A 24057-nucleotide genomic window follows, 5' to 3' on the forward strand; every position below is an offset into this window, starting at 1 on the left:
ACACACAAACATAATAAAGAAGTTATTACATTTTTCCAACGAGTCATTATAGGCTAAAAATGATAATTGTCACCATTTACTCACCATCATGTATTTCTAAACCCTACTGACATCACAAAAGCAACAGTGAGTAACAGTGTGCAGCTGCTCTGTTTCTGTACTGATTTGTTTTGGTTGCTTACACAAATGGTTGTTATTTTGTTTTGCTGGTTACTTTAAATAGAGCTAGTAAGCGTCAGACCTTGCGTGAAGGCCTAACTAGAGTAAACACCTGCAAGTGTATTTACTACAAGGCTAATGAGCAAGGATGGAGATGAGGCACTTAAGTATCTTTATCTTCTCATGCAAACTTGGCCTTCCCTTAATATACATTTCTAGTACAATCCTATAGTCTTCACAGGTGTTATTCTAGCATCACGCACAAGAAATCATGAAATCCCACCAAATTATAACCCATTTGTACCTCTTCATCCTTATATGGGACTCAGGGTTCAAAAACAACCATTCAAATAACAGCCAAGGCCTTGCCCTTGATATCAGTGTCTGAAGCTTTGTGCTAGTTTTGGCTACCGTCCCATCACTGGGCATCACAGGAACTCCACTTCACTGATCCTTCAGTCTATCAGAGAGGGCATTGGTTTCCAAAACATATGACATGATCACCTGGGGTACCACTCTTCTTTGAATAGGTACATGAGCTTTCCTACCACCACTCTTTTCTATATTTAATACCATGGGCTAGTGACCTTGTGCTGTCAAACTTCTTTAAGGACAACAATCTAGATAAGATCCAAATTAAGCTGTTGCCTACATCGTTTGTTAAAAAGAGAAGTGCTGAGTAAAACATGAGGGTGAGTAAATGTTTTTAACCTTTCAGAGAACTATTCTGTTAACGAATACAATAGTTGACAATATGGATATTGCATTTACATATTTCATAAACAGGCAAAGAAGCACATATACTATACTGTAGTCTTCATTAATAACACACCGTGTGATCTCACTGGGCGAGTCCTCCATTTGGCTGTCTGTGGTGTCTCCATTATTAAGAGCATCATTTAGATTGGCTAGTGAAGTAACCACGTTGGCCAATGTTCCTAAATCACTCTGTCCTGACTCTGTCTGATAAAGAAATAACATCATAACATTTCAGAATTGAAAAACAAAAAACAAAAATCTCTCTTTCATAATAAAAGTTGAAGACTAAACATGATTTAAACATGTTTTAAAGATTCGTGTTAATGACAAAGTTCTTACTTTGTCTGTAGCTAATAGTAATGTGCCATCAGCCTGAATTAAAGGTTGTTGGATATTGACCAGCATCCCAGAATCCAACAGTCCAGTCCTGCACAGAGCAGTAAAACAAAACAAAACATCAGAAACCAACCAAACCTAAGACTCTAAAAAGAAAAAATAATTATTTAATTTAAATTATGCAACTATGTTAGTTTTGGTTTGTGTAAATATCTGAACAAATGATATATTTAGACCCCCATTAGCTATGCTCAAAGGCACTGCTTGTCTTCCTGGGGTACACACAACAATAAAAGTCCTGCGTTACATATTTAAAACATAAAGTGCTTAATATCCATACAATATTACAAACACACAAACATAAAAATCCTTTAGAAAAACAATTTTTTACATAACATCAAGCATACAACCCTCTGTGAATGTGCAAATAATCAAATAAATAATTATTTATTACCAGTTATTACACGTATTATTCATTTGACTATTTTCTGTGCATGACCTCTGTGCAAGAAGAGCCGTTATCTGCCTTTTAAAATGTGATTTCTGTGTTTTATTTTAATATATGCAATAAGTAAGGAATAATTGACGATGGGCCGTTGAATTATAAGAAAATAATGCACACCCAAGATGGTTGGTTATGAGGCACGACACGAAGCGGGTGTGCATTATTTTCAAATAATTCAAAGGACCAGAGTCAATGATTCGCTTATACCAAGGTTACCAAAAATATTGTTCTGGTGCCTATTTTTAAGACATTTTAAATGTTAGCTGTGCAGTTATTGAAAAATAATCAACACCCATGGAAAATTTCTCAACCAATAACAATAAAGCATTCAACAGCCACGTGGTATAAAAGCAACAAGGAGCCTCTCGTTGTGCCTAACAATGCCCTTCAGACGTTACTTATTCATGATACAGCACTTGCCTCGAGTACCTTATTGCTTTTATAAAACGGTTACCACACAATATTAAATATGTATTAGTGCACTTTCATGTAGTTAAATCAATAAGCATTCCTTCCAATTGAAAAAAATAGTCCCTGTCTGTGAACAATAATGTTCCAATGTGTAATATGCATTTAAAAGCTTAAATAAAAACAACAAACCGATACTTGTGGTTGCTAAGGGTGCAGTGATAGATAGAAACGTTGGGTGAAGCCCATGGTTTTATCGTGAATAAAGAACAGCTATTGACCAGTCGATCGCAAAGGCAATGCCGGTAGATCGCACATAACTGCTGCTCCATGTGCGAAATTGGCATATGTTCTTAATATACTTGCGTGTTTCACAATTACTCTGAGTTGCTACGCCTTTCTTCTCAAATGTGTTTTTATAAATCTTATGCCAGGACGCTGCAGCTCAGTCGTCTAACTTCCGAAATTCACCAGGATGCGCATTCTTGACTTCTCCCAGGAGCTGATCCATGCGCACGGTGTGTGTGCGCGAGCGAGCAAACAAGAGAGAGAGGGCGAGGCAGCGTAGCGCTGATTTATATGTTGTCATTTTCTAGTTTGTTTCACTAAACCGCATCTCCGCTATTTTAAGGAATACTCGACATGTACTCAATGATTTTTTTTAACTCCTCAAAAAAAATAGAGTAATGGTAACAGCCCTAAATTCAATGTAGAGATATAGTCCTAACAAGCATTTAAAGTGTTATAAAAATAATTAACTGTGTTTTTAGCAGGTAGATCTTGTTGGCTCTATCATTTTAAAAGTAGGTCACCACACAAAAAAGTCTGGACACTCCTGCAGTAGATTTACTATATCTAGTTACACCATATTTCTTGGAGGCCCGGTGTCCTGCAGAGTTTAGCTGAAACTTCCCTCAACACACCTGCCTGAAAGTTTCTAGTGTGCCTAGTAAGACCTTGATTAGCTGGATCAGGTGTTCGATTAGGGCTGGCTGGAGCAAAACTCTGCAGAGACACCGGCCCTCCAGGAGCAGGATTGGACACCCATGGCATATGTTCGGCCATTGTGCATTGTCTAAGAAGTATTTGTGGATATGTCACCGTGAGGAGTCCTTGTCAGTGATGAAGGTGGGTGTTGCGATAAGAGGACTCCTTAGGTCTTTTCTGATGTAGATTTTCTCTGTGGACGCAGCACAGTTGGCAGGCTTTTCTCTGGGAAGGTCAATAGGTTTTCGCTCACTCTGTACAGCTGCAAGACAAACATATTAATGAACAAACACTGCCAAACACTTCACAGTGCATTTATGAAGCTTTCTTTGCCAATAGCGCATTTAAAATATGATGTATTGTATGTTTCAAGTTTTATTGGACAAAATGCAGCCATTTTTTAATATCTAAGACATTTTAAATAATTTTAAGCATTTTCAGTTATAAATCGTACAGTACACTTTAAATGAATGACTGACAGATGTGGTTTCATTTGACTCACACTCCATCTTCATGCCCATCTCCAGACATTTCTTGAGTCTGCAGAATTGGCAACGGTTGCGATGGTGTTTGTTGACGACACAGTCCTGGCTACTGCGACAGCTGTAGGTCAAACTCTTGCGCACACTTCTCTTAAAAAAACCTTTACATCCTTCACAGCTCACCGCACCATAGTGTCGCCCTACAAACAGATACACACAGATGTACACACAAACTGTACTATGGTGTGAATGTAGTCACTAAAGGCACTCCGCTTCAGGATGAGTCCTACAACCGTGACTATATTCACAATACTCTTATAGCTTAGTGTCTCTTGTGTTTTGTGAGTGTTTACTGTCAGTTGAAAGATTGTGGTTAATAAATAAAATGTATAGCTCACATGTAACATGTCAGGAACTGTTCACACCAAGAGTGAAGCAAACAGACGATGGTCATTCACATGCTTGAATGCAAGATAAAATGCATGTGATAGCACAAATTCCACTCATTGCAGATGAATGAGATAGGAATATAACATAATATAAGGTCAATAACAGAAATAACAGTACAACTGTTGTTAGGTAGTATGGGAGCCGTTTATAATTAATAGGATATAATCTAAATATTTTATTTCTTCTTGTTGTGTTCACATGCTTTGTCATTGCCAGATATCAAAGATAAGTTTTCTTTGTAACAGGTTTTTTACAGAGGAAAAATGCTTAATGTGCAAATTAGTGGATAGTTTTCATATTCTGCATGCCAGTGTAAAGTACGTCATCAAAGTGTATTCTGAAATTGGGACTTTTATATAATATATCCTATTATATATCTTTAATACAGATAAGGTAATACGTTTACAAACACCTTGCAGAATCCGGAAAATACTGATAATTTGGGGGAAAAAGAGGAATGATGACAATGAAGCTGTGGCGGCCGGTGACTTCTCTTCCGCAAATTCAAAATATGTGTGTTGCTCGTCATGTCAAAATATATGTTTGTTGCGTTATGTGAACCATGTGCATCAACCTTTATGTGAAAATACGTGCCTGCTATGGTTGTGCTGATAGACGATAGTATTGTGTATCGATGATCGTCAGACATCTAATAGCAACCTTTCATGAAGAAAGTTGGCAATAGCTATTATTATCATTATCATAGTTTCACATTAACATGCACAATGCATGCTTTTCCTTGCAGGTTGTAACCCGTGCAAACTTCTTCTCGCACGCACCTGGAGCTGAATGCACGCGGCTTGGACTCCTTCTAGCACCTGAACTTGTAAGCGCATGTTTCGGACTCTTCCTTGCACATGTGCTTGTAATACGCGCAGCTCTGACATTTTCTTGCACTAGACAGGTTGTTAGGAACGCAGGGGTTTAAAACCAGCGAGTGCATTGTTCTCACTCCCTGGCACACAGGAAATTTCAGAGCGCCTGGACGCGCTTGGATTAATGGCATCAGTTTTAAGAAGGTTGCGGTCATGACAGTGTTGCCATTGCTTCTTTTTTGTCCACCAATCAAGTGACTTGTCATTGATAAGTAAACTACTGCCCTATCCCCCCCACCCCCCCGATATAATTGTGTATCATTGATCTCACAGGCTGACGATAGGACGATCTGAAAATGAGGCGTATCGCCCAACACTAGTACCTGCTAAACATGTGGCGAAAGGGTTTACGATAAAAAGACGATCACGTTCACAAAATACTCGCAAAACACTAACTTAACATTAAACTCCAATTACACATGAGATTTAGCGAGAATCTGGCTAACGTGAGCGTCTCTTTAATCATAACCCCTTTGAAACGTCTGCAGCAGGCTCATATTTTGACATGACATGTGATGCACATAAGTTTACATGACGCACCGAACACATTTAACATGAGGAGATACACTCATGACGGGCTAAATACATGTTGTGACGAGCTTTGCATCATGCGCCCTCGAAAAAGAAGTCACCGGCCGTCACTGCAATTTAGGTTTGTTTTTAGATACAAACATTCAGTGATGTGTGTAGTGTTTTCACAGTGTTTGTATTTGTACCTGAGGCTTTATCTCCACACACCACACAGTATTCTACAGGCTGTGCTCCTCCTTTACCCAGAAGTCTCTCTACTGACACTGCATCAACAAACTACCAAAAGGACAAAAAGGATTATTTGTTATTTCTCATTTAACTACAGTATGATTAGATTTCCAAAGGACAACTCTGAGTTCAAAGGAACAATGCTGATGAAACCAGTGACTCTTGAGTTCACCATAAACAGGAAACCTTTGGATTACCCAAATTGTATAACTTGCATAAATTGTCTATAAATGTGATCTAGATAAAGATTAGACCACACATTGAGTACTTTACACAGAAATAAAGGGAAGCCCATCTTAAATGTGTATTATGAAAATTTTTTTTTTTGCATATAATGAAAGACTAAGCTTAACTGCAAAGCTATACATCCCATAAAATAAACGTTGCATACTGTGATTAAATTCCAATTTAAATACAATATAAAGAGACCATCATTTATCAGTGCTCAGGCCCTAAAGAGCCATTAAAGGGGCGGTCTAAAGCTGTTTCATGCATTCTGACTTATTAAAGGGGTTGTTTCCCGGACAGGGCTTATCACAGTCCCAAACTGAAATACATGTTTAAGCTGCCTTAATTAAAAAACACCTTGCACTGACATAACTTAAGATATAACAATGTCAGTGTTTGGTCTCAAGATGCACACCAGTGGGTTTGTTTGTAAAAATTACTTCAATGTCCTAATATAACGCAGGCCTAGTTCTAGATTAATCTACAGTGCCTTGCAAAATGATTCATACCCACTGAACTTTTTCACATTTTGACACGTTACAACCACAAATGTATTTTTTTACAAACAAAAATGTATTTTATTAGGATTTTATGTGATAGACCAACACAAAGTGGCACATAAATGTGAAGTGGAAGGAAAATAATAAATGTTTTTTTACAAATAAATATCTGAAAAGTGTGGCGTGCATTTGTATTCAGCCCCATTGAGTCAATACTTTGTAGAAGCATCTTTCGCTGCAATTACAGCTGCATGTCTCTACCAGCTTTGCACATCTAGAGAGTGAATTTTTTTTCCCAATTTCTACTTTGCAAAACAGCTCAAGCTCAGTCAGATTGGATGGCAAGCACCTGTGAACAGCGAGTTTTAAGTCTTGCCACAGATTCTCAATTAGATTAAGGTCTGGACTTTGACTGACCTATTCTAACACATGAACATGCTTTGATCTAAACCACTCCATTGTAGCTCTGGCTGTATGTTTAGGGTCATTGTCTTGCTGGAAGGTGAACCTCCGCCCCAGTCTCAAGTCTTCTGCAGACTCTTCACAGGTTTTCATCTAAGATTGCCCTGGATTTGGCTCCATCCATCTTCCCATCAACTCTGACCAGCTTCCCTGTCCCTGCTGAAGAAAAGCATCCCCACAACATGACGCTGCCACCACCATGTTTGACGTTGCAGATGGTGTGTTCAGGGTGATGTGCAGTATTAGGTTTCCACCACACAATGTTTTAAATTTAGGCCAAAAAGTTCAATTTTGGTCTCATCTGACCAGAGCACCTTCTTCCACATGCTTGCTGTGTCCCCCCGCATGGCTTGTCACAAACTGCATACGGGATTTCTTATGGTTTTCTTTCAACAATGGCTTTCTTCTTGCAACTCTTAAATAAAGACCAGATTTGTGGAGTGCACGACTTATAGTTGCCCTTTGATAAGATTCTCCCACCTGAGCTGTGGTTCTCTGCAGCTCCTCCAGGGTTACCATGGGCATCTTGGCTGCTTCTCTGATTAATGCTCTCCTTGCACAACCTGTCAGTTTAGGTGAAAGGCCATACATTGGTAGGCTTGAAGTTGTGCCATACTCTTTCCATTTCTGGATGATGGATTGTACAGTGCTCCGTGAGATGTTCAAGGCTTGGGATATTAATTTATAAGCTAACCCTGCTTTAAACTTCTCCACAACTTTATCCCTGACCTGTCTGAGGTGTTCGTTGGTCTTCATGATGCTGTTTGTTCACTAATGTCCTCTAATACACTTCCGAGGGCTTCACAGAACAGCTGTATTTATACTGAGATTAAATTACACACAGGTGCACTCTATTTACTAATTAGGTAACATCTGAAGGCAGTGGATTTCACTGTATATGGGCACTTCACCTGGAAAAGTGCATGCACACCCCAACCAGGAGATGGCACGAAATCAATGTCATCAGAGAATTGTGTTTTTGTTTGTGAAGGAAATTTAAGCTTGTCCAGCTTCCCAATAAAACCATCATTATGGAAACAATGGATATAGTTGTTTTTACCCGGGGTAGCATAGGAGTTGTCTGTGTGTTTGTTTAATACTATATTTCATTGAAATGGGCAGGTGGTAAGTAAAACGGTCTGTTATTTGTTGGCAATTGTTGCGTATATAATGTAAACGACACAAACATGTATTGAATCATAAGTTATCCAGAGATAGTGGGATAATGTTTTGTGTGTGTTGCTCGCTCATGACTTGCTCCTCCGACGGTACGCCTCCAGGGGCTCTGTTTTTTTCTGGGAAAGTAGCAGTACAGCTGATCTGTCTTTTATAAATCTGATAAAACTAAAGACTCTTCAAAAATATAAAGGATATAATAATACTCTATAGGTACTCAAGATTAACATGAGATTAAGAGAACACTGTGTGTTATGTGACCTTTCACAAATTAATATTCTGAAATCTGGGACATGGGTTAAAGTTTTCAGGACAGTTTTAATGTGACCTTTAAGAAACACAAAGGAAAATGGCTAAAACCCATTTATTTAGGTGAATTTATACCTGAATCCGGCTGGGCATCAGACTGTCTGCAGTGGTAAAGATGAGCTGTTTGGCACTAGTGCTCTCAGGTGATGCCAGGAGGACTTTGCCTGCACCAGAGCCATCAGGTGACGCCAGGATAAACTGCTGTTTGGAAACATTGGAGTCCAGCGCAGTCACTATCTGAATCTTCTGGCCTGTCTGCTGGTCTGTCACAATCTGACAAAGATAAAGTGTATGTGTGAGTGTGTTGGTACAACATCTATATAAACTCATGAGTGTGTGTCTGTATCTGAACCTGTATTCTTTGAGGGCTGGTGACAGCGGGGTCAGTTGAGATGATCTGAATACGCTGAGGAGAGGAGCTCATCACTGAGCTGTCTGATGAAGATGACTGTACCTGCGCGCACACACACAGAAAGAAAATGAGTGAGATGCTCTCTATGCTCTCAGGGTCAAAGGCATTGTGTGTCCATTGGAAATAAAAGTCTTCAACAGAGAGCCAAAAAAAAATTTAAATGTACATTACACTTTTTCGCTTTTACCACAAAAAATAAAATTAATATTTAGTGCTGGGCAAAGATTAATCGCATACTAAACAAAAATCTTTTTTCTACAAGATTTTTGCATAAATATGGGCTTTGTGTAATTATTATGTATATATAAATGCACACACATTCATGTATGTATTTAAGAAACATTTACATGTGTATGTATGTGTATATATATATTTATTTATTCTATATTATACTTTGAAACATATTAGCAACTCCTAGTAACTGATAGCTGGGATTTAAAACTTTTTTGACAGCGGGTTTAGTTATCACATTATGTTACAATTAAGCCTCAGGTATACAATGATAATGAAATAAATAACAACAATGTAAATACTACTCATCAAAATGATAACTCACAATTAAGATTTTCTTTTTGTCTTAATTGTGCAGCCCTTAAAAAAAAATCTATTTATATGCATTGCTCCATAACACAAGGATGTTTAAATGAAGGATCATGGATTGATGAATGTGTGGATATTAATCTATTATAGGCAGAAAGCAATATCCACCTTTAGTATAAAAACAGAATTTTATTTAATTATTTGGTTTAAACGAAATTTTCCAGCAAACCCTCTGTTGTATTGTTTGCACTCTTGTCATTTTCGGTGTAATTGTATAATAACGGTAGGTCCCACAAACAAACATTAAGTGTTAATTTGTAGCAGATATGTGTGTGTGTAAATTGTGTAAAAAATTATTAACTTAAATATATTTTTATAGTAGAGCCAAAGTCAAAACGCATTAGGTTGGGCCCCGCTCTCCCCTACAGTATATTAGATATATAATCAGGAACAGTAACTTGGACCAGGCTTGAAGGGCTCATTCACAACTTTTTTCTTAATTTTCTTGCACCCTTAATGCAAGAGTGATCAATACTTTTAGTCCATTTTTAGTCCTTTAAAGTCATTCTAGAGAATTGTTTCTAAACACATTATAATGGTTAGAAATGTATTGCTGAAATATGTTACAAAGACTGTGAACTCTGTGTAGTAATAAATTGTGAAGTTACACCGTTAAACAGTGTTTCACATTTCTGTGTTCAGGATTATATGGGTGCGGCTAAAGTGGTGGCTGGATGAGGCACTGGAGTCGCGAGCATCCTGCCCCTAACACATTACAAGTGACTTTTGTCTCTGTGTGTCGCTCGTCTCTTTGAATGAGGTCATTAGTAGGCTTTCCTATTTCTGGTATTCCTAGTAACAACTATAAACAAATGATTAACAATACTCTCAGTAAATATCAAAAGACACGATTTACTGCATTTACTTTCTCCTCTGCGGCATTTCTATGTTACATTTCTCCCATTACTCACCTCTCCAGCCTGCTCAGTGGTCAATATTTGCTGAGCCACCAACTCCATATTGGTTGTCATGACTATGTGAAGTCATTAGTGTTGTCTAATTGGACAAAAGCCAGTAAGACATTTGCAAAGATCAGCTCCGCCAGTGTGCCTACAAAACATTGATAATAATGCTTAGTTACATTTTCTGAATTAGACTGCCACAATGTGAGTACATGACTTGTATATTTAAATTTCATGCTGGACAGGGTTTAGATGAAACCAGGACAACGCCTTAGTTATATTAGGAAATGTAAGTAGTTTTTTTTACAAACATACCGTACAAAAAACAATACTGGTGATGAGCATCTTGAGACAAAACAATGTCAATGATATATCTTAAGATATGTCAGTGCAAGATGTTTTAAATTAAGGCCGCTCAAGGATGCATTTTAGTCTTTGACTAGGATAGGCCCTATCTGGGGAAACCACCCCTAAAAGTGTCTAAAAATTCTAAATCTGACATCTACAGAAGAGTATTAGGGACAAGTTTAAATAAATATAAATAATATATAAATACAATATCGTAATTATATTTATTTTGATGTTTTTAAATAAGTCATTTATATTATATTTACATTATATTTTACATTATTTTAGATGGGCCTTAATCCTTTCATAAAAATCACCATCCACATGTGTATCTTTTTACCAGCATTAGAAAGTTTTGTTGATTCTTCTAATGTTTCTGTAATGGTTAACTCTCTTATTACCTGAATAGAAAGTAATTTCAAACATTTTTTTCATTTTGTGTAATGATGCCCAGTTTTCATTGTCATTTCCAAGTTCAGTTTTTATAACTTGTGTAATATAATCCATGCTTTAGACAAAATTGGTACAACTTTGCCTGTACACTGATATCTTGTAGTTGTTTAGTGTAAAAGAACTGGTTTACTAAACAAAGAAAGTAAATTAGTATCCATACTTTTTCTTTGTCTTCATCTGTTGACTTTAGTGTATTGCAGCTGTTATCAGGTTAATGCAACCTGGATGAATGACCTCCATTCCTCATTTGTATGTCACTTCAGATAAAAGCATCTGATGAATGAATACATGTTAATTGTTGTTTATTTTGAGTGTTATTGTATACATACTTGGCTTGTATTAGAAGGAAATAATGCACGGCCCAGTCATGAACCTCTATAGGTACAGGCTGACGCTGTTTGTTCCTATTCTCGTGAACTGGCAACTGCCAGCTTGCACATTGGCATGATGCAAACTGACTCGATCGCAATGCATGTTGAAAGATAGTCTGATTCATCATCAAGAAGATATGTTTTTCCATTGTGAAAGATTTAATTCTGAATTTGAATTTATACATTTATAATTTTTAATTCAATTCAAGGCACCACTGACCTTTCGGTGAACACCCACCCCTATACCATGTGCAACCACATATACTTTGTGCCTACTGCATTCTCTCATAATATATATATATATATATATATATATATATATATATATATATATATATATATATATATAATTACAATTAGTATATATTTAATTTTACTTATTGTAAATATATTGTGTATTTTTAAATTCCAAATTATTTATTTAACTACATGTTTATTGTCTTGTTAAAACAGCTTTAAATTTTGGGGGAAAAAAGTTAGTTAAATTACAAAATTTGAAGGTATATCATTATAGACCAAGGTCTTGGCTGTTCAGCAATTTACTGATGCAGCCTCCCCTGTTCGTATTTTTTTCATAAAATAGAGTTTTTTCCAGTTATTACTCATACAACGTTTACTTTAAGCCTAAATAGAAAAAGTAATGATTTTTTTATTTAATAAACATATTTTTGTATTAATAGAGACTCAACAGCACTGAAGAAACATATTGTAAGCATATTCATTTAAAACAAATAAAACTACGTCTGACGGTGGTGACACTAATCTGACGGTGGTGACATTGGCCTCATTATTCCAAAATGTATACCACTCAAGTTAATGGCTTCTTGCTTAAACTTTATGTAAATATTTGGTCCAAAAAATAACAATCCTGAGCACTGTGATGAACAAATATCAAATCATAACTTCCTAAAATACATAAAACCTGACAGAAAAGACAGAAAACCTGACGGTGGTGACATCTGACAGTGGTGACAAAAACCTAATATAGATTTAAAAAAAAATAGATGAGTTGTTCACATTAGCCATCTTGTTTCCCCTCTGTTGCTAGCTACTTCAGACCTCTTCTTAAAAATGATATATTTATTTCATAATCTAATCTAATATTTTTTATACAAAGATGACGATGTTATGGTTGTGACAATAGAACTGTCCAAAAATATGAACAAATTTAAGAGAAAATAGCAAACATACAGGAGCTTGAGTGATCTTGAAGCATGCAGTAGAGCTGAAGGTTTGAAAACGGGGTCCTCAGGAAGGCAGTTGACCCTGTAGTTGTCGGATTTTATTGCTTTTTAAAAATGTCTGATGGTGGTGACGAATATGTGAGACACATTTTGAGCAATCACAAAATAAAAGTAAATATTGTTCAAAACTCACTGTTTGTAGTTTTTAATACATATTACAATGTACTCTTTCAGGTGGTAAATTTATTATTCAATTCAATTATTACTTTAATCAAGTTGAAATGATTATCTCTTATCCAAGGACAGCTGATTTTGTAGGCAATGGGCCAGCATATAATCATTAAATTAATGATTATAACATTGATTCCTTTTCTTCATGAAAATGTTATTAATTTCCAACAGAATTAGAACTTTTCATAGTGGGACATGTTTTTGCCAAAGTTTCAAGAATCAGTGTTAGTATAGTTATATCTGGTTTCTTCTTCAATCCAATTTACCAAGGGGATTAAAATTATACTACAAAGAGTATAGAACTTTGACAAAAATTTCATTTTGTGTAATGATGCCCAGTTTTCATTGTCATTTCCAAGTTCAGTTTTTATAACTTGTGTAATATAATCCATGCTTTAGACAAAATTGGTACAACTTTGCCTGTACATTGTTAGTTTGTAGTTTTTTTAGTGTAAAATAACTGGTTTACTAAACAAAGAAAGGACATTAGTATCAATACTTTTTCTTTGTCTTCATCTATACTGTTGACTTTAGTGTATTGCAGCTGTTATCAGGTTACTGCAGCCTGGATGAATGACCTCCATTCCTCATTTGTATGTCACTTCAGATAAAAGCAGTGATTTAAGTATACTCTACCATTTGATTTAGACGTTTGGACAGAAATATATTTTGATTTATATTTAAAAGCTTTTGAAGGTATCTGAATGTTGTATTTCTCTATAACATATTCCTAATTTAAAAAAAACTAAACAGGCTAAACATTTCTTAATGAAATATGTTTTTACTTTTTAATACAGCTAGTAAGTGTGTAGTTGTTTTCTAAACGTGTAAAACTTTACAATAAATTGCTGTACAAAAGTGTTTCAGAGAGCTTCAAGCATTTGTTCTTTTTTATAAAATTAGAAATGCAGCTCATTCACATAAATTAAAAAAATACAATGTAATCTAATAATGAAAATCAATAATCACAATTAAAATATCTAGTGCAAATCAAGCAATTTATTTTTGGTAGCCAATTGATACCATCTATCTAAAACAAAGACTCCTTTCAGATGCACAGTGTTTAGATGATGTAAGCTGTTCCAACGTACAGTCCATACAGTACTTTCACTGATTGGCCAGTATTATTGTACGTCAGCATGGAACGAGGCAATGATTGGATAAAGGTTAGGTCAATCAAGTTGAGCTCCCACCTTGCTAGTGTGCACTTTCCAGGAAGTGCTGTTCAAAACAGAACAAAATGGAGAACCTGGCACAAAGCCAAACTAAAAAACCTTTGCAAAAGATGCATTAAAATAATTTAGATTTATATAACATTCGTGTTTCGCCATAACAGTTTAATTTAGATTATTTCAGTATAGATAAATGTTATGTAGTAACTGAAGGAAAAATCCACCCACTGTAGATGCCAGCCGTGGCAAAGGTAAAAGGGTCGAGTTCATTTGATAGCGCTCAGGCTAACCAGCTACGACTGTCGACACGTCCACTCCAATACGACGCAAAACTGAATGATGGATTATATTATATACAGCATATAAAAGCTCAGATATAACAAATTCATTAGGCTTGAGATTTTAACGCATACAATGCCAAAATTTGATTTTTGTCGTCCATTAAACAAAAAAACTTAATTATTTATAGCGCTGATGGGTTTTAACAGCATCCTCCGGCCTGTTATTCTGCACTATAAGTAACACACCTACCTAAAAAGCTTTTTCGCGAGCGTTTTAAGAAAGCATTATGCGACATGCAGAAATAAAAGCCGCTCACCTGTAATAATGATACGTGTCGTTTTTTAGTTGTCGGGTTTATTTGACATTGTTTGTTTTTGTTTTACTCCAGTGAAAGGTCATAGTTCGTGACCCCGTTTGCCAGCGTGCAGGCGTTTTTCTTCCTTCCTCTTGCGCGCGCTCACTGCGGCTCGAGCACGAGCGTCTGGAGGAAGACGGCGATGACGTCACACTGTCTGCTTCTGACAAACGCAGACGTGATTGGTGTAAAAGATTCCCAGATTCATAATTCATAAAACTTTAACATCAGAAAACCATTTTTTACATTTTAGAAAAAATTTAAGTTAAATGAGATTGTAGCCCAGGCTCAAATTAGGCTGAAATTCACGGCCAGATATAATAAAACACACTTTTAAATATTTCGAGAGTATACGTGATTTGTTATTTCGAATGTGATTTAAGTTGCACTTAATTCATGTAAAATTTGACAGGGTTAAGATTTAAACAATTCTAGATCAAGAGCATAATACAAAAAGGGCAATTTAGTAGAATATTAGAGATTAAATCACATTTATACCTGTCCCAGATTTTGGTAATAGGGTTGCTTTTTGTAGCCTAAAGGAATATTTAGACAGTGTATGCATTTAAAGATTGTAAGTACCTCACTGTAACCATTGAAACCCAGTAAAGAACACATGGCAAACATATTGAAGAAGTCTTTTTGGTCAGATGAAACTAAAATGGTCCATTATGGGAAATGCTAAATAAAGGTCAATTCTTGACTGCCTGTGTCAGTCTGCCAGATATTTGATACTGACATTGAGCTTCCAGCAGGACCCAAACTTACTGCTGAAGCTGCTCTGTTGTGATTTAAACATTTCTTTTCACATGTCTTTTCGTACAAAAATCCTAGTGGTTAGATATTGAATGATAACAATGACAGACGCAAAAACTTGCAGCAACAGTGGTTCTACAAAGTATTGTATATTATAATTCTTGCAGTTAAAGTTTTGCTATAAAGCAAAGAAATAGAATAAATGGCATTTAAATAGGGTTAATGTCACAGTTGTTGGGGTGTGGTGACAAGCAGGGAAAACAAAGATGAAAATTTAACTCACTTTTACTAAAAACTCAAACACAGGTGCATAAACAGAATAATACAATAGCCAACACAACACCAGAATTAAACACAATGGTAAAAACTAGGACTAATATGGAAACAGAACAGGAGTATAAATAAACATAACTGATGAGTTCCTAAACAGGTGAACAGATCTAACAAATGAGGAATAGGTAAGGATATGACAAAGATAATTAATTAATTAATTAAACATGAGGAGAAAACTACAATAACAAACTCAGGCAAGACTGTGACAGTTAAGATGTATTTCAAATAAGTATTTCAAATATTTTTCCCATAATAGTTTAAATTAATAACAGCTTGTTCCCATTATTGTTCATTGCTCATGCTGTCAGTGAAGATAATAATTGTGTTTAAGATATACTTTTTTTATTTATCCTGGTCAGTGAACATTTTAACCGATTTTATTATAGTTAAGATTTTAAAGTATGTGTCTGACTGATATGTAATAAAAAATTATGCAATTAACTTTTCTGAATGTAAGTTTAGAAATATAGACTACCTTCTAAAGTAAATGTATTCTTTTTAATCTTGGGTTAATTTGGGCTGTTTTCAACATTGACAGTGCAAAGTCTGCAATAATCACAATCCGCACCACTGAAGCTCTCTGCCTCATTGCAACACATCAAAGGACAAGGGTGTTGTTTCTGCAAATTGACATTTATTGACTTTGTTTGCATTATTTTATTTACAATAAAGGAAATACCATTATAGATTCTTGCTTGGTTTTTGGTTCAAATAATATACGTATACATTATATAAGTATATTTTCTATATCAAGTTAACACAATCATTATGTTTAATTGACAAAGGGGTGTCCAGCCATACGTACAGTTTGGCTTGTAAAATGTTATATTCTTTATGTTTTATACTTTGTTATACATTATTGCATATTTTATATTTCTGTAAATATTTTGTAAAGTTGCTTTGTAACCCTGCGCTAAACAAAATTACAAATAAGATAACTGTTTTTATCCCCTCCGTATTTTTATTTGATATTGTCGCCGCCTGTTGGAAGCATCATGTAATTGTTCTCGTTTATAAGGCACATTACGGTGCAGTGGAGGCATATATAAAGATGTCATCGGATCGTGATACACGAAAAAACGATTAACTATCAGGACATAAGTTTATCACATTAGCATCATTTTACAAAGCTGAAGTAATCTAAATTCAAATTGCAGCAAACTCCACGACACACGACTTTTTTATATTAAATCTGACTGAAGGCGTAATGGTGAAACGGACATCGAGAAAGGCCTGGAAATAATCGTTAATTTATTGTCTTTGTGATGACTTCATGGATTTTACTCAAGAGGACGTGTGAAGGTAATGATTTAACTCTAAATCATAAAACGATATGATAAGAATAGACGTGAATGCGAGTAAGTTATGTTATTGTCGTGCATTCAAATGGTCAGTGGTCAAGCGAGCTCTGCTAAAAAACAATAAACCATCACTGTAATTCTTATGGATTTAGTCAGACAGAGTCTACATCCAAAGGCATAATATGCAAGATTTTAGTTTTAACATTATTTTGTAATGTGTGACATTAATCTTTGAGGCTGAATATCAGTTACAAATCTGCAAAACTGTTTTGTTGTATCTGTTGCCTAGGTAGGAGTTAAGCACAATAGCAATAGTAACTTCAGCTAACGATAGCAGCCTATGTTATTCGTTCACGATTTGGGACAAATCTGATGTAATTTAATGTGAAACAATGAGGTGCTCTGTCACGCGGCAGCGATCTGAGCAGCGTCCAGAATCACAGCAGAACAGCAGCCGTCAGACGCCGACCGTATGCGATGACAGAAAATAATGACTTTGATTTTTAGATTTATGGCTTCTCTCCTGGTGTGCGAACCATCAGCTGTTTACCATTGAAACCATTACAAAACCACACAGTGTGTTTTAGTGTTTATTCCAGTAGGATTTAATCGTGTTTTATTGGTTCACATTCACCATATTATCCCACTAACAGAACACAGCACATGCAGTATGCAACCCACAATATTCTTTTCTTTACAACCCATTAAATTCCCATTATAACCATTAAATCCATTAGAATTATTGTGTTGGTCTCTATTGTTTTTAAGCAGGAAGGATTGCAATATCATTATCATTGTCAAATATCTAACTGATATCAAAGACACTTCAATGATTCTTTCTGTTTCATATTTCATTATGTGCTTTTGCTGGCTATAGATTTTCTTTTGCTTTATTTTAGCTGCAGTAAATTTAATGTATAATATATCGTGCATCTATGGTTTGTTACGTGTTGTTCCATTGTGTTGGTAAATTATGTTTAAACAAAATACATGTGTGTAAAGTAACTTATTTTTACTAAATTCTGATTTATAATATTGTGTGTAATTAAGTAGGTCTACTAGATTTTTCTATGTAAATAAAACATGACATTTGTTTAAACTGAATTTCATAGTTGTATTAATATATTAAATACTTATCATAAAATACATAAGAAAAGGATTTGGGATTCTAAGCCCTCATATCAGCACTCATCTTACTTATTTGTATTTCTTCTTGCAGATGTCAGGCCAGAGAGGGAAAACCAGATTGGAGACGTCCAATGCTCTTTTTGTCTGTTGGATGAACAAAACGGGATGCAATTTTGAACATTTGGGGGCAGTTTCCCGCACAGGGTTAATCCTAGTCCCAGGCTAAAATGCATGTTTGAGCTGCCTTAATTAAAAACATCTTGCGCTGACTTATCTTAACATATATCAGTGCCATTGGATTAATGGATTAATCTAAAAAACCCTGTCCGGGAAACCGCCCCTTGATGTAATAATAACTCAAGAAATCAGGAGAAGTCATTTTTCTGTGATCCGTATAAATGTTGGGGTATCGTTTTAGGGTCTGTAAGGGACGTTTTGGGAAGCCAGTTGGATTCACCCATTATTTCCTCATGATAGCCTTGTGTGTCTTTCTGCTTGTTTTCCTCTTCATCGATGTCATGGAATCATGGGCGACATATTTGTACATGAGCAGAGCAGAGGGTCCTCAAGGATTGGTTCTTTCACAGAGTATACCGCCCAGTCATTCGGAAGAGTACCTTCTCATGCCGAGCTCACGCGTCTGCCAACGAGCCAAACCTTACCTCATCATTTTGGTGGCGAGTGCCCCTGCCAACAGAAAGGCTCGCCAGGCCATCCGTGACACCTGGGGTGGGGAAGTACAAGTCAGAGGTCATCGAGTCATGACCCTTTTCATGTTAGGTCAGCCATCTGACCCGGTTCTCGGCAAGGAATTGATTGAAGAGTCAAAGGAGCGTGGAGACCTGATACAGGGTCGCTTTATCGACTCCTATGAAAACTTGACCCTAAAAAGTCTCAGCATGCTGGGTTGGGCACGTCGTTTCTGCCCACAGGCCCCCTTCCTGGCTAAAGTGGATGACGATGTATTGTTCAACCCGAGTGCATTGCTACAGTATCTTGACCTCAGCTTTAAAATGACAGAGGATAAACACGCAAACCTTTATCTAGGCCGTGTGCACATGCAGGTAGCACCGGACCGCAATCCGGGCAGCAAGCACTTTATGTCAGAGTCTGCGTTTAGCGGCACGGTTTTGCCAGATTACTGTAGCGGGACGGCATATGTGCTATCTCGCCCTGCAGTGCTAAAGCTGTCGCTAGCGGCTGTCGCGATACCCTTGACCAAACCTTTGCTTCCAGAGGATGTGTTTATGGGTATATGTGCATACAGAGCAGGCATTACACCAACCCACTCCCCACTCTTCTCTGGAGGACCAGCTGTGCCATACGGCCGTTGTTGCTACCAAACTATGGTGTCTGTTCACCATACCAGTCCGGGCAACATGTTACACTACTGGACAGAGGTGCACTCCACACCCCTCTGTTCATGGTTGGGTGTGAGGACCTCACTCAGCGTTTGTAAAATCAGAGTGCTTTTTGGGACGCTGTTGAGAAAGATGAGCATATGATGAAGCTGAAAATCCAATTGGAAAGTGTAATGTTGTGTAGATTTTTTAAATTCAATTATAATACACTCCAGTTTAATAGAGTTGAAAAAGCACAAATTAATAATAGTCTTTTGTTTACAAAGACACAGTATGCACTGCAATTTTTTATTGTATGGTACTTGAGGTTTTTGCTCTTTGCTATAGTCAGCGTGTGCCTTTTGTGAGTAAGTGCCCACTGAACTATTGAAAAACATCTTGCCCAAGCGTTATCTGAGCCCTAGCTATCATGTTTGTCCTCTACCAGCAGCTACATGTAGCAACACATTTAAGTAATGCATACAGTAGATACCTGTACTATACATACAGTAGTTCATACCAGGAACAATAAACATAACAAAATAACAACATTGTTTCTTGTGAAATACATGACATATTGTCAACATTGTGTGTTTTGTCAATGAACATGTGTCATTGAGCGGCAGGCGGTGAAAACAAAAAAGAGATGGAGAGAGACCTCCATTGTCGCCATCCACATTATTTATCCGTAATGACATCACTGCTTTAATGCATTGAGAATTCCCCCTCAATACCACCTAGAAACTTTAAAATAAATATAAATACACAGCTACATAACAATCCACAATTATACTTTTATACAAAAAGAAGATGGCATCCAACAGTAGGCCTTTGGGTCTGGCGGTTTTTTGTTTCAAAATGAGACACAAAGCATGGTCCTTCAAATGTTTTAATGTCTCAAGGGATTTCGGATGAATTGGAACACAGACCATGAGATGGCTGATTTCAATGCCTCTGTTAAACACTTAATTTTAAATTCATAACAAAAAGCATCAATTTGTCCCATTCTTCTGTAATGTCTGTCCACTAGATGTTGGATCATAAATACAGGAGGCATCAATTACATCAGGTCCTGGTGTTGAGCAATGAGATCAGAATCTCAAAAAATTTGATTCATGTAAATCTCAGGTTAAATACGGTGTACCACAGGGATCAGTTCTAGGCCCCATCCACTTATAACTTTACATGTTTCCTCAAGTAGACATTTTTATTATTGATATTATGAAACATAACATCAGTTGTCATTGTTAGGCTGATGATATGCAGTCATTATCTTACAGAATATGATCAGAATTATATAGAAGTTTGGATGACCAACAATTTCTTTCTGCTTAATTATAAAAGACTTAAATAGATTTAAATGATGTAATACAATATTTCTTGAGATGGTTGCACTGTTGTTTTGTCTTCCACAGTAACCTGGCTATAATGTTAGATCTGTCATTTTTCCAGTGTATGTCACCCAGCATTCTTCCATCTTAGAAAAAAAGGCACATGCTTTCTGTTTCAGATGCCAAGAAACTCATTCATACATTTTTGACCTCATGAATTGAATATTGTTTTCTATGGTTCTATTTTTTTCTTCACTTTATAAATAAAACATTGTTAATTAATGAGACTTGACTAAACTTTTCTATACAGGCGTTGTCATGCTGGTATAGAGAACAAACTCCCACAACTAAGCTCTGCCTCATCACCAGACTTTAAGCAACAAAGAGTGTTGTATGTGCCAACTGACAAATACCAATTTGTCACTTGGATTACAGTTAACATGAACAACAAACAACACACCGAGTACAATCACGACAACACAAAACATAATAGATTCTTAATCATTTAAGCATTTATCTGGTTTTTCTGGTAGATGATCTGGTCCTAATAGTATGCATTTCCTGTTAAATTAGCACCAACATTATGTTATGAGAAGAACCGACACATACTTTTCGTCATACTTCATCTGTTTAGTTTCAGAAGCAGCTTTGCTCTTCCTGCTGGTGATCAGATGACATCTTTGTGATCTCTTGTACTCATCTGCCTAACCAGTGTATACACCCAAATGTGATCACTTTCTATGCAACCTAAAAATTGTGTTATTAAGCAAACAGTTTAATAATTCTGTAACATACATTTTTTATGAAATATTCATTGATTGGCTCAACAACTCTTAAGTTTATTGTTAGGGATAATGTCTCAAATGTTAAGAGATTATTGGACGGAGTTCATTTCTAAACACTTACGGAAAACAATTCATGATGTAAAGACCTTATATTAATTATTTTTAGATTGTATTTTTATAGTCCCACTCTTAGTCTGATTTTTATTTTACCTTGGGTTTTGGTGAGAAAACAGTAGCTACATATCTCTGTGCAGTAATATAATGTAAAAACGTATATCTTAGAAGCATAGGTCACAGGAACCGGATGTAGGTGTAGTGTGTGATGTTTGTTCTGTGAATCTCAAACCATGATACTTCTCCCAAACCTTACACTTTCATAATCATTCTCTCACCTCTTTTACTGGGTGTCAGGTAATGAAAGACTACATTATTTTCTGAAGACAAATGATTTTGTCAAAGGATTAAGAGTATATTATTTCAGCTCTCACTGTTCTTTCTTTCAAAGTTTTTTATTAATATTTATGTAGTTCTTAACGTAGGTTCGGGAGGAGCCTTAACATTCAGGCCTGTCAATCATCATTATGGGCGTATATAAGGCAGTCTTTAGGCCTCCGGGTCCAGCTGCATTCTTTTCCGGCATCCCTCCCCATCTCCTCCTTCACTGCTCTCTTTCTTCCTCTGTGCAGTTTCTGTTGCAGGGGCTTGAACTTGGGGCTTGAACACCAGCCTCAGGTTCGCTCTCTCTGAAGGTTCAGAGCTCTGGTGCAGAGCTCTCTTCGAGGACAGCAAGCCAAGTTTGTTTACCATTTATCATTAAGACCTGAATGCGCAGGCGAACTAGTGAAATAAATCACATGTAACAATCCCCCAACCCTTACCATCAAATAACAAGCGTACCGTCCATACTGTCCATTAATTCAGATATGAATTGTACGTGGAAGAACCAAGCATACATATCTACATTAACATATATTAACCTCCAGCCATAAAAAGAGATACATGCACATACACTCAGAAGGAAAGAAAAAAAAATAATAATGAAAAAGGAAGCAAAACTTCTCACTGTTCTTTGACTTTCCTGTTAAACTATTTTGGGCCAACTGTTGAGAAAGCTCTGCGTCAACAGAAGTTATTTCCTGTTTTGCACCCATGCTCATATGAACTCCCACACTCTTACATATATAACTTACATAAATAGCAACACATTGATATACATGTGAGCTTATCATCTCTAGTAGACACATATACATACTTTTTTGCTTAACCAATCAGTAACATTTTCTTTGTTGATATAACAGGAATTGTCTTTCCTGATTTGCTTTAGAAGAAGATATTAGAATTTCAATGTCTTTGTCATTTCTTCTTCCGATGAGCTAAGTAGTCTTTCTCAGGGAATCAATACTGAAGTCTATATTCATAAAAAGTAAACTAACAATTCATAATTTAACAATCTAACAATTGGAGATGCACAAAGATTTTCACTGCCAGTGCACTTTGTGACAAATGAAAGGCTTGGGTGGCATAGTGTAATTTTTCAATATAAAATATTTTATTTTACACAAAAGAGAACAGTGTGTGTCTTATTGTGAGAAGTTTCTCTGAGAGTTGACTGAAATGAAACTCACTGTAGTGGATTAGAAAGTCATACAACCTATACACATTCACACACAAAAGATCATAACTAGCCCACATTGCGAAAGGTATTGTACTGTATATATGATCCGGTGATCACAAAGTAAGGTTTTTGGATTAGTTCCAAACTGTGTTCTGTTGCGTGCTACCACTACCATGAAAAGAAAAAGAAAATGCAGCACCTAATCAGGCTATTTTGGCCTACCCAATTTCAAAAGCTTCCCATACCCACATGCAGAGGTGCAAAGTTTGGTATCATTTTACAGGAAACCCTTGGAAATTACATAAAACACTGTTGAAACTGCTAAACATGGTTATAGGCGCCTTTTGATGTTTTTTTTCTAAAGTCTGTATTTAAAAGTGTATAACTCGAAACCTGCAGACAGAATTTTTTCTCTATCATAATCTATGCAAACGTCATTTTACTCCAACTGAAGGGAGGAATAATACCCTTTTTGTATTCAATTTCTGCCTAAAAATATTTGAAGTGTCCTCATAACCACATACAGTGGAATAAATGCAACATCTTTATATCATTTTGCAGAAAACTCTTTGAAGTTACATAAAAAGCTGCTGTTTATGACAAAAATTGTTATTTAGGTTGTTTTTCATATGATGAAACTTTCTTGTTTTAATTTTCTCAAATTTTCTTTTTTTTGTAAACACTGTCTTTGAAAGTGAATAACTGGTTCTGTGTGCTCTAGCAGACTGCAGACAGTTCTGGTTGTTACCAACATCCAAAAAAA

General features: G+C 36.2%; 2 protein-coding genes across 6 annotated transcripts in view; one reads left to right on the top strand and one right to left on the bottom strand.

Annotated features, from left to right (window-relative positions):
• Positions 1-14828, bottom strand: part of nr2c2 (nuclear receptor subfamily 2, group C, member 2) — a 29243-nt gene extending 14415 nt beyond the window's left edge. For 2 of the 5 annotated variants that reach the window (XM_065271379.2, XM_065271377.2), the window contains exons 1-9: positions 14667-14826; positions 10319-10457; positions 8748-8849; positions 8471-8668; positions 5678-5768; positions 3657-3836; positions 3269-3416; positions 1258-1345; positions 992-1122 (exon numbers count right to left, since the gene is read on the bottom strand). In XM_065271379.2, coding sequence (XP_065127451.1) covers positions 992-1122; positions 1258-1345; positions 3269-3416; positions 3657-3836; positions 5678-5768; positions 8471-8668; positions 8748-8849; positions 10319-10378 — 998 coding nt within the window. In that variant the 5' untranslated portion in view covers positions 10379-10457; positions 14667-14826. Of the gene's footprint in view, positions 1-991; positions 1123-1257; positions 1346-3268; positions 3417-3656; positions 3837-5677; positions 5769-8470; positions 8669-8747; positions 8850-10318; positions 10458-11270; positions 11384-14666 lie in introns of all 5 variants that reach the window. The other 3 variants (XM_065271378.2, XM_073816282.1, XM_065271380.2) reach the window with 3 other exon arrangements.
• A 1972-nt stretch (positions 14829-16800) lies between these two features.
• Positions 16801-21176, top strand: b3galt4 (UDP-Gal:betaGlcNAc beta 1,3-galactosyltransferase, polypeptide 4). Its single transcript, XM_065271330.1, has 2 exons — positions 16801-17096; positions 18315-21176. Exon 2 carries the CDS (start codon positions 18622-18624, stop codon positions 19726-19728), a length of 1107 nt encoding a protein of 368 aa, XP_065127402.1. The 5' UTR covers positions 16801-17096; positions 18315-18621; the 3' UTR covers positions 19729-21176.
• The last annotated feature ends 2881 nt before the right edge of the window (positions 21177-24057 follow it).

The sequence above is a fragment of the Paramisgurnus dabryanus genome, chromosome 11, assembly GCF_030506205.2.
Source record: "Paramisgurnus dabryanus chromosome 11, PD_genome_1.1, whole genome shotgun sequence".
In the NCBI taxonomy this organism is placed as follows: Eukaryota; Metazoa; Chordata; class Actinopteri; order Cypriniformes; family Cobitidae; genus Paramisgurnus; species Paramisgurnus dabryanus.